Consider the following 11,755-nt stretch of genomic DNA (forward strand, 5'->3'; position numbering starts at 1 on the left):
AAAACCCAAAGAGAAGTAACTTACCCAAATACATATATAGCTTACCAGTGGTAGACCTAAGACTAAGATCTTGGTCATCTGAGTCTGGATTAATGCTTCTTTCAAGGATGATGTCCCATTATTTAAAACCAACTGCTTAAGTAAATAGGAAATAATACAATTTACAAATATGCAACTAAAATGGTGTTTTAAATGTCCAGGGACTTACGGAGTTAATCAAACTTTTGTGTGAAATACAACTGTCTAATATACAAATGTGCAGAGGACTTTAGAGAAGCTAGGTTTTTATGTTTTTCTTTTTGTTCCTTTTCTTTTTTGTAATTTATATTCCAGTTAGTTAACATACAGTGTAATATTATTGTTAGGTGTACGATATAGTGATTTGACACTTCCAAAAAACACCTGGTGCTCATTATAGCAGGTGCTCTCCTTAATCCCCATCAACTATTTAACTCATCTCCCCACCCACCTGACCTCTGGTGACCATCAGTGTGTTCTCTAAAGAGACTCTTTCTTTGTTTGCTTATTTCTCTTTTTTCCCCTCTTTGTTTCTTTGTTTTGTTTCCTAAATTCTAAATATGAATGAAATCACATTGACTTTCTCTGACTTATTTCACTTAGCATAATATTCTCTAGTTCCATCTTTGACATTGCAAAAGGAAAGATTTATTCCTTCTTATGGCTGAGTAATATACCATTATATATATATATATATGTATATATATATATATATATGTATATGTATATATATATATACATATATATATACATATATATATATACACACACACACACACACACACACACCACTTCTTATGTATTCATACATCAGTTGACGGACACTTGGGCTGTTTCCACAATTTTGTTATTGTAGATAATGCTGCTATAAACACTGGTATCACTGTGAATTAGTATTTCTGTATTCTTTGGGTAAATACCTAGTAGTGCAATTGCTGGATCATAGGATAGTTATATTTTTAACTTTTTGAGGAATCTCTATACTGTTTTCCAGACTGACAGCACCACTTTGCATTCCCATTAACAGTGCACAAGGGCTCACCTTTCTCCACATTCTTACCTAACACCTGTTGTTTCTTATCTTTTTGTTTTAGCTATTCTGACAGCTGTTAGTTGATATCTCATTGTAGTTTTGATTTGTTATTTCCGTGATGATCAGTGACATTGAGCATCTTTTAATGTTTCCATTGAATATCTGTATATCTTTGAAAACATTTTTGTGTCTTCTGCCCATTTTTGAAAGTATTATTCATTTTGGGGTGTTAAGTTTTATAAGTTTTTATATATTTTATGTACTAACCCTTTATCAGATATGTCATTTGCAAATGTTTTCTCCCATTATGTAGGTTACCTTATAGTTTTGTTGATTGTTTCCTTCGCTTTGCAGTTTTTATTTTAATGAAGTCCCAGCAGTTTCTTTGTGCTTTTGATGAAGTCCTAGCTGTTTCTTTGTGCTTTTGATTCCCTTGTCTCTGGAGACATATCTAGAAAGAAGTTAATATGACCGATGTCAAAGACGTTACTGACTGTGTTCTCCTCTAGGATTTTTATGAATCCAAATCTTAGGTTTAGGAATTTAACCCATTTTGAATTCATTTTGTATATGGCATGAAAAAGCGATCCAGTTTCTTTTACATTGATGCTAATTTTCTCAACACCATTTATTAAAAGACTGTCTTTTTCCCATTAGATATTCTTTCCTGCTTTATCAAAGATCGTGTGTTCATTTCTAGGTTTTCTATTATGTTCTGTTGATCTATGTGTTTATTTTTGTGCCAGTGTCATACTATTTTGATCACTACCACTTTGTATTATAACTTAACGTCTGGAAGTGTGATGCTTCCAGCTTCACTTTTCTTTTTCAAGATTGGCTATTCAAGGTCATTTGTGGTACCATGCAAATTTTAGGCTTGTTGGTTCTAGCTCTGGGAAAAATGTAGTTGGTATTTTGACAGGGATTGCATTAAATATGTTGATTGCTTTCAGTAGTATAGACATTTTAACAATATTTATTCTTCCAATCCATAAGCATGGAATATCTTTCCATTTCTTTGTGCCATTATCAATTTCTTTCATCAGTGTTTTATAGTTCTCAGAGTACACCTCTTTTACTTCTTTGGTCAGGTTTCTTCTTAGGTATCTTATTATTTTTGGTACAATTGTAAATGGGATTGATTCTTAATGTCTCTTTCTGCTGCTGCATTATTGGTCCAGTGTGTCACTCAAAGCCATCGTTTTCTGCCTTATTTTCTGTTTAGATGATCTGTTCCTTGACATGAGAGTTTGTTAAACTCTGCTAATATTATTGTGTTATTATTAATTAGTTCATTTATGTTGGTTATTAATTATTTTGGGTATTCCATGATGGGTGCATAAATATTTACAATTGTTATATGTTCTTGTGTGATTGTCCCCTTTATGAGAATATAATGCCCTTCTTTGTCTCTTTTTAAAGTGTTTTAAGTCTAATTTTCCTGATATAAGTATTGCTACTCCACCTTTTTTTGGCATCCATTTGAATGATAAATGTCTATCCATCCCCTCACTTTCAATCTGCAGGTATCTGTAGGGCTAAAGTGAGTCCCTTGTAGGCAGCATATAGATGGATATTGTTTTTTTCTCTCTATTCTGACACCCTATTTCTTTTGATTGGAACATTTAGTCCATTTACATTCAGAGTAATTATTGATAGATATATATTTAATGTCACTGTGTTACTTGTTTCGTCATTGTTTCTGCAGATTTTCTCTGATCTTTTTTTTTTTTTTTTGGTCACATTTTGTCTCTCTTTTGCACTTAAAAGACCCCTTTAATATTTCTTGCAGGGCTGGGTTAGTAGTCACAAACTCCTTTAATCTTTGTTTGCCTGGGAAAACCTTTAACTCTCTAGTCTGAATGATAGCCTTGCTCTGTAGAGTATTCTTGGCTGCAAATTTTTCCTATTCAGCATTTTTTAAAATATATCATACAACTTCCTCCTGGCTTGCCAAGTTTCTGTTGAGAAGAAACAATGTACGTTTTGGTGTTAGCCTACTTTTATTGATTTGGATGGAAATTTTCTGTGCTTCCCATGTCTGGATATTGTTTCCCTCCCCAGATTAGGGAAATTTTTAGCTATTATTTCTTCGAATAAATTTTATGCCTCCTTTTGTCTCTTCTTCTTCTGACTCCTATAATACAGATGTTATTATATTTGATAATATATATGTTTGATGTAGTCATTGAGTTCCCTATGTCTATTCTGATATTGCATAATTCTTCTTTCTCTCTTTTGTTAATCTTCATTATTTTCTGTTATTTTTTTCTTCTAGGTCACTAATTCATTCCTCAACACTTTCCAGCCTGCTTTTCATTACAGGAAGCTTATTTACAATCTCATTTATTTCACTCTTCATCCCTGATTATTTTTTAAGTCTTTTACCTCTGTAGTAAGGGTCTCACTGATGTCTTCTATTTCTCAATCCCAGTGTGTATCTTCATGATTTTTGCTTTAAATTCTCTGTCAAACATGTTATACCTCTTTCACTTAGATTTCTGGCCATGGCCATGTCTTGTTCTTTCATTTGGGATGAATTCCTGCCTCCTTGCACTTTGTCTAAACCTCTGCCTTCTTCTCTGTGTTAGAAAATCCAGTTATGCCACCTGATTCTGAAAGTAGTGGCATTATTAAGAAGACTGCTTCTTCAGGGAGTTTCTCCATTGTGTGCTGCATGTTCTCTGCTGTTGGGTCTTTGCTGCTCTATCCAGTCGAATTATCTGCAGAGGCTTTCTTTACCTGCTGTTGGCAGTGTTTGGTGCCTGACCAGAATGTGGTGAGTTTTAGCCAGCTGTACTCTGGTCTTCTTGTGAAATGGTATTTGACCACTTCCGCCAGAACTGAGGACTTGCAGGACTCTCTGATCAGAAGATGTTGTATGGACAGGAGTCTCTGTTTATTTTCTGAGTTAGGGACCTGCTGCACTGGGACTGAGGCAAGCTTGACTGAGAAGGACAGTCCCACCAGAGTTCCAGGGTTTGGGATTTGCTGTAAGAAAGTTAGGAAGCCAGTGTAGGAACTAAGCTTCTTCTAGCAGGTGGTTCTGTGTTTATGCTGAGGGGCAGGGTAGGGAAATGGCACTGGACAGCTCCTTTGTTCCAGGAGAGTTATCTCCATGAATTCTGTCTCTCAGGGGGCATACTCCAAGAAGAGCTAATAATTTCCCCTCTGTGTGCCCCAGGAGTTCTTCAGATATTTGTTTTCATGCTGTCTGCTCCCAGGTTGTCTGCCTTCTCTCCAGAAGTAGCACAGTGTCCTCAGGGCCAAGGTCTCAGACCTTTAAAACTCCAGGCTTTAAGCCCTGCTTGTTGCAAAGAACTCACAAAATTCTGCCCCTTTTGTTTTCCAAGCCAATTGTTTAGGGAAAATATTCTCCTTGTGTGTTCCTCTCTTTCTTGCCCTTCTCCATGACCATGGCTCGCTCCCCTCAGCACCAGCTGCAATCTCTTTCTCACCTAAGCCATGTCTCTGCACTTCCTACCTCTGATGATGCCTCTTCTCTCCCTTTAATTGTGGAGTTTCTTCTATCAGTCTTCAGGACAGTTTCTGTGGTATTTATGTTGATTTCATTGTTATCTAGTCATGTTTGTGGGAAAAGACTAGCCTGTGATCCTTCTACTCTGCCACCATCTTCATCTGCCAAAAGCACTTTCCTCTGTTTTTTAAATTAGTTTTTTTTTTATTTGACTGTAGTTGACACATAATGTTCCATTAGTTTCAGGTGTACCAAATAGTGATTTGGCAAGTTTATGCATTAAGTTTTACTCTATTTTCCCCCATTGTAGCAAATGTTATTTTCTGTTTCTGTTCTGATGCACAAGCACTATTAAAAAAATTCATACAGAGAAAATAGGTTGTGAATTTACAACCTTATAAAGACAAGAAAGTAAGACTTTATAACCTTATAAAATTGGCCACTGCTTTATAAAATACCATTTTATGGGTACCTGTGTGACTCAGTCTGTTGAGTGTCTGACTCTTGATTTTGGCTCAGGTCATGACCTCGCAGTTTCATGAATTTGAGCCCTGTGTGGGGCTCTGTACTGAACGTGCAGAGCCTGTTTGAGATTCTCCCTTTCTGCCCCTCCCCTGCTTGCACTCCATCTCAAAATAAATAAGTAAACTTAAAAAAATAAAATACCATTTTAATGAAACCCCATATGTGAATTTTAAGTTTAAAAACTTTTAATGATACTGATTTGTATTACAAAATTTTATTAAAAAGTCACAAAGATTTGAAACAATATCAATTTTCATTCTGCATTCATAATGATATTCAATTCACCAATATTCTCTTTATATGTGTCTTTACTTGTGAGTAATGAGGTCTAACTAAAAAACTATACACATGAGTATTATTCTTTATTAATTCATTCTTTAAAATCTATCAAGCAAAGTTGTGACTGAGGTTGTATATAGAAGAAGTAATATAAACATTTCGTTGCACAATTGATTTTAATTTTCAAATTAATAAACATTTTCTAACTGACTGACAATATACACAAATAAGCATCGCATCACACACACTCATAGATGTTCAAACAAAAAGATTTGATTGCAAACCCTGAAATTCTGAAGCTTATGAAACGTGTTAGAATACAACTGTGTTTTGTGTTTAAGTTGTATGTGTTGTGTATGAATTTCATGATACATTTGAGATATTTGGTATGAATCTGAATTGTTCATTTCTTCAAGGGGAAAATGGAAATTCTCATAGATATTTCAAGCTCTAAGGATATTAATTTTCACAACTCCTATTAATATTAAAAATGTTTCCTCTTTAGTCTACTTTGCTCTAGTATGTATTTTTAAAATAAAGTCAGGATCCTATTCTGTATATTTTACAATTTTTGGACAATTCACCTATGTCCACTGATTCTAAATTTACTTTTTGTTTCTTGCAGGAGAAAGTGAGAACATTGGATCTATTTCTGAGGAACAGGTGTGCAATTTATTCTGATGCTTATTACTTTCTATAAATAAGATATTTTACTATCCATAGAACAGCATGTTTCCATTTGGATAGAAAATATAGTCATGAATAATTCCTTCAGAAGGAGGATTTTGGAGATGAAAGGAAGGAGGCCATGTTTTCTTAAGGCATTGAACAGTACCATTTTTTAAAAATATTCAAGGTGACATAGCTAAACTGATAGAGAACATAGATTATTCTAGTTATTTATTTGATTGTATTATCTTGGAATCATTCAAATTTGTAAGAGAGATAGTTTGAGGTTTCTCCTTCCTGTGATGAATTTCCAAAGCACTGTCCTTGCATCTCACACGTGACTGAGGAGCCAACCACTGTAGTCCAAAAACCTATTGTGGAATTATGAGGTCGTAAAATAATATACAACGCGATCAAGGCAGCAATTCAGATCTGCAAGACATAGAGAAATGATGTAAAAACATAGGATGATCTTAAAAAAGAACAGTTTGAAAAGACATGTTGTTTCACCATCATATAGAATGGGAAGTTGAGGTGGTAAGGAGGGAAACACACAATGAACACCACTGCATATATCAGAACCAGCAACAAAGACTTCTTTCTCTCTTTGGTATTCTGAGCAGGAACTTGGAATTCCTGTAAAGATTTTCTCGTTTTCCATGTGCAATACGTTATAATGGCAACAGGTAAAAAAAAAAAAAAAAAAAACAAACAAACAAAAAAAAAAAACTTCCAAGTTTAGCTACAGTTATACGAATGGAGGAAGCCATGATAATGTGCTGAAACCCTAAATTGGCAAAGCAGTATTCAGTGTTGTTGGCTAAGCCAGCACTCCTCAGAATTGGAGGTGGCAAACAGGCATTCCCCACAATGATCCAGATGCCAGCACTGGTGCCTGCATCATACCTACGCTTCCAGTCTCTGGCTCTAAAGGGCTTGAGGAGAAGGAAACATCTCTGAAGACTGATGCACATCAGGAAACAAATGCTGGCACACATGTAGAGATACTTCAAGTAGAAGCACAGCAGGCAAATGGCCTTTGTGAAGGGCCAGTGGTGGCTAATGAAATAGTAAATCCGGAGAGGTAAAGACAGCATATGAGCAAGATCAGCTACAGAGAGGCTGATCATGAAAATAATGGCTTTATTTTTCTTGTTGATGAAGTGGCACAGAACCCACAAGGCTGCACTGTTGGCCGAAAGACCAGGGATGAATATGACGATGTAGGTGGTTGCATAGAGAGAGTACTGAAAGGACATTTGAATATCTGTGCACTTTGTTCTTATATTGGCTGCGCTGTTACTTCCCACCTTGAGGATGTATGTTCTTTCCTTAAGGAAAATATTAGAGTGATGTTTTCTGCAGATAACAGAGTAAAAATAGGGTCAAGGGCATGTCAGTCTATGTTTGGGTTTACAAATATATTTGTGTCCACCAAAGAAGTATTAAAGTGTGAACTTTCACAAATTCAAAGGTCTTTTTCATGTAAGCTGAAAATATCATGGCAATCTACAATTATATGACAATATTGTGAAACACATTTTCAGAAATCAAGGGAGAAGATGGTAGCGTAGGGGGACGCTGGACTCACCGTGTCCTGTTGATCACTTAATGTCCACCTACACCTGCCTAAATAACCCAGAAAACCACCAGAAGATGAGCAGAATGGATTCTTCAGAGCCAAGTGCAGAGGAGAGGCCCATGGAAGAGGGTAGGAAGGGTGGAGAGGCGGTGCACGCTACATGGACTGGCGGGAGGGAGCCAGGGCAGAGGGGAAGCCCACCGGCCAAGCAGAGCCCCTGAGTCTGGCTTGCAAAAGTGGACAGGACAGACGGAGTGTGTTCTGACAGCAAGCGGGACATGACATCTGGAAGGTTATAAGCTAACAGCTCTGCTTGGAAACGGGAGGGCTGGAGGACAACAGAGGGAGAGTTGTTGAGCCCCGGCCAACAGAGCGCAGCTTGGCCAGGAACAAAGGTGTTCGCCAGCACCATCTCACCTGCCCATCCCCCAGCCAAAGTCCCAAAGGGAACCAGTTCTTGCCAGGGAACTTGCTTGCACCACGCAAACACCCAACACTGTGCTTCTACGGATCCATCCCTCCAGCGAGGGGTCTGACTCCCTCCCGGTGCCACAGGGCCCCTACAGAAGCAGATTACCGAAGGAAAAGCGAGCTGAGCCTGCCCCTCCTGCCCCTGTGCACCTTGCCTATCCACCCAGGCTAATACGCCAGATCCCCAGCACCACAAGCCTGGCAGTGTGCAAGTATCCCAGATGGGCCACGCCACCCCACAGTGAATCCCACCCCTAAGAGAGGGAAAGAGAAGGAACACACCAGTCTGACTGTGGACCCAGCGGTGGGCTGGGGGCAGATATCAGTTCTGACTGCAGCCCTGCCCACCAACGCAAGTTATTCAAGACAACACAGAGGAAGTTCCCCGCACTTCTACACCACTCCAGGACTATCCAAAATGACGAAAAAGAAGAATTCCCCTCAAAAAAATGTCCAGGAAAAAACGACAGCTAACTAACTGATCAAAAACGATTTAAAGAATATAACAAAGTGAATTTAGAATAATACTCATAAAATTAATCGCTGGGCTTGAAAACAGTATAAAAGACAGCAGAGAATCTATTGCTACAGAGATCAAGGGACTAAGGAACAGCCAGGAGGAGCTAAAAAATGCTATTAATGACCTGCAAAATAAAATGGAGATGACCACGGCTTGGATTGAAGAGTCACAGGAGTGAATAGGTGAACTAGAAGATAAAATTATGGCAAAAGAAGAAGATGAGAAAAAGAGAGATAAAAAATCTGGGAGTATGAGGGGAAAATTAGAGAACTAAGTGACGCACTAAAGAGAAATAATCTACGCATAATTGCTATTCCAGAGGAGGAAGAGAGAGGGAAAGAGCCTGGAAGTGTACTTGAAGAAATAATAGCTGAGAACTTCCTGGATCTGGGGAAGGAAAAGGGCATTGATATCAAAGAGGCACAGAGAACTCCTTTCAGATGTAACTGAATCAATCTTCTGCACAACATATCATAGTGAAATTGACAAAATACAAGGATAAAGAGAAAATTCTGAAAGCATCTAGGGATAAACGTGCTCTAACATATAAAGGGAGACCAATAAGACTCGAGACGGATCTCTCTACTGAAACTTGGCAGGCCAGAAAGGAAGGGCAGGAGACCTTCAATGTGATGAACAGAAAAAATATGCAGCCGAAAATCGTTTATGCAGCAAGTCTGTCATTTAGAATAGAAGGAGAGACAAAGGTCTTCCCAAACAAACAAAAACTGAAGGAATTTGTCAGCACTAAACCAGCCCTACAAGAGATCCTAAGGGACAAAGTGACAGAGACATTGCGACAAGCACAAAACCTACAGACATCACAAGGACTCTAAACCCATATCTTTCTATAATAACACTGAATGTAAATGGACTAAATGCGTCAACCAAAAGACATAGGGTATCAGAATGGACAAGAAAACAAGACCCATTTATTTGCTGCCCACAAGAGACTCATTTTAGACCTGAGGACACCTTCAGATTGAGAGTGAGGGGATGGAGAACTATTTGTCATGCCACTGGAAGTCAAAAGAAAGCTGGAGTAGCCACCGTTATATCAGACAAACTAGACTTTAAATTAAAGGCTGGAACAAGAGATGAAGAAAGGCATTATATAATAATCATAGGGTCTATCCATCAGGAAGAGCTAACAATTATAAATGACTATGCACCGAATACAGGAGCCCCCAAATATATAAAACAATTACTGACAAACATAAGCAACCTTATTGATAAGAATGTGGTAATTGCAGGGGACTTTAACACTCCACATACAGAAATGGATAGATCATCTAGACACATGGTCAATAAAGAAACAAGGGCCCTGAATGATACATTGGATCACATGGACTTGACAGATATATTTAGAACTCTGCATCCCAAAGCAACAGGATATACTTTCTTCTTGAGTGCACATGGAAGATTCTCCAAGATAGATCACATACTGGGTCACAAAACAGCCCTTCATAAGTATACAATAATTTAAATTATACCATGCATACTTTCAGACCACAATGCTGTGAAGCTTGAAATCAACCACAGGAAAAAGTCTGGAAAACCTCCCAAAGCTTGGAGGTTAAAGAACACCTTACTAAAGAATGAATGGGTCAACCAGGCAATTAGAGAAGAAATTAAAAAATATATGGAAACAAACGAAAATGAAAATACAACAATCCAAACGCTTTGGGAAGCAGCGAAGGCAGTCCTGAGAGGAAAATACATTGCAATCCAGGCCTATCTCAAGAAACAAGAAAAATCCCAAATACAAAATCTAACAGCACACCTAAAGGAAACAGAAGCAGAACAACAAAGACAGCCCAAACCCAGCAGAAGAAGAGAAATAATAAAGATCAGAGCAGAAATGAACAATATAGAATCTAAAAAAACCTGTAGAGCAGATCAACAAAACCAAGAATGGGTTTTTTGAAAAAATAAACAAAATTGATAAACCTCTAGCCAGACCTCTCAAAAAGAAAAGGGAGATGACCCAAATAGATAAAATCATGAATGAAAATGGAATTATTACAACCAATCCCTCAGAGATACAAGTAATTATCAGGGAATATTATGAAAAATTATATGCAAACAAACTGGACAACCTGGAAGAAAGGGACAAATTCCTAAACTTACACACGCTTCCAAAACTCAATCAGGAGGAAATAGAAAGCTTGAACAGGCGCATAACCAGCGAAGAAATTGAATCAGTCATCAAAAATCTTCCAACAAATAAGAGTCCAGGAACAGATGGCTTCCCAGGGGAGTTCTACCAGACGTTTAAAGCAGAGATAATACCTATTCTTCTCACGCTATTCCAAGAAATAGAAAGAGAAGGAAAACTTCCAGAATCATTCTATGAAGCCAGTATGATATTGATTCCTAAACCAGACAGAGACCCAGTAAAAAAACAGAACTACAGGCCAATATCCCTCATGAATATGGATGCAAAAATTCTCAATAAGATACTAGCAAATCGAATTCAACAGCATATGAAGAGAATTATTCACCATGATCAACTGGGATTCATTCCTGGGATGCAGGGTTGTTTCAACCTTCGCAAATCAATCAACGTGATGCATCACATTAATAAAAGAAAAGGGAAGAACCATATGATCCTGTCAATCAATGCAGAAAATGCATTTGACAAAATTCAGCATCGTTTCTTAATAAAAGCCCTCGAGAAAGTCGGGATAGAAGGAACATACTTAAAGATCATAAAAGCCATTTATGAAGCGCCCACACCTAACATCATCCTCAATGGGGAAAAACTGAGAGCTTTTTCCCTGAGATCAGGAAAACGACCGGGATGTCCACTCTCACCGCTGTTGTTTAACATAGTGTTGCAAGTGCTAGCATCAGCAATCAGACAACAAACGGAAATAAAAGACATCAAAATTGGCAAAGAGGAAGTTAAGGTTTCACTTTTTGCAGATGACATGATATTATACATGGAAATCCGATATACTCCACCAAAAGTCTGCTAGAACTGATGCATAAATTCAGCACAGTTGCAGGATACAAAATCAATGTACAGAAATCAGTTGCATTCTTATACACTAACAATGAAGCAACGGAAAGACAAATAAAGAAACGGATCCCATTAATAATTGCACCAAGAAGCACAAAATACCTAGGGATAAATCTAACCAAAGATGTAAAGGATCTGTATGCTGAAAACTATAG

At 37.6% G+C, this 11,755-nt stretch overlaps 1 protein-coding gene across 1 annotated transcript; it reads right to left on the reverse strand.

The window, feature by feature from the left end:
- Positions 1-5,843: 5,843 nt before the first annotated feature.
- On the reverse strand, positions 5,844-7,460 carry LOC121024166 (putative P2Y purinoceptor 10). The gene is given in 3 exon segments (XM_040466452.1): positions 5,844-6,449; positions 6,452-6,699; positions 6,732-7,460. Coding segments are annotated over 3 exon segments (843 nt in total). The 5' UTR covers positions 7,262-7,460; the 3' UTR covers positions 5,844-6,384.
- Between the last annotated feature and the right edge of the window lie 4,295 nt (positions 7,461-11,755).

This window comes from Herpailurus yagouaroundi, unplaced genomic scaffold, assembly GCF_014898765.1.
Source record: "Herpailurus yagouaroundi ecotype Mexico unplaced genomic scaffold, PumYag 59883, whole genome shotgun sequence".
Taxonomy (NCBI): domain Eukaryota; kingdom Metazoa; phylum Chordata; class Mammalia; order Carnivora; family Felidae; genus Herpailurus; species Herpailurus yagouaroundi.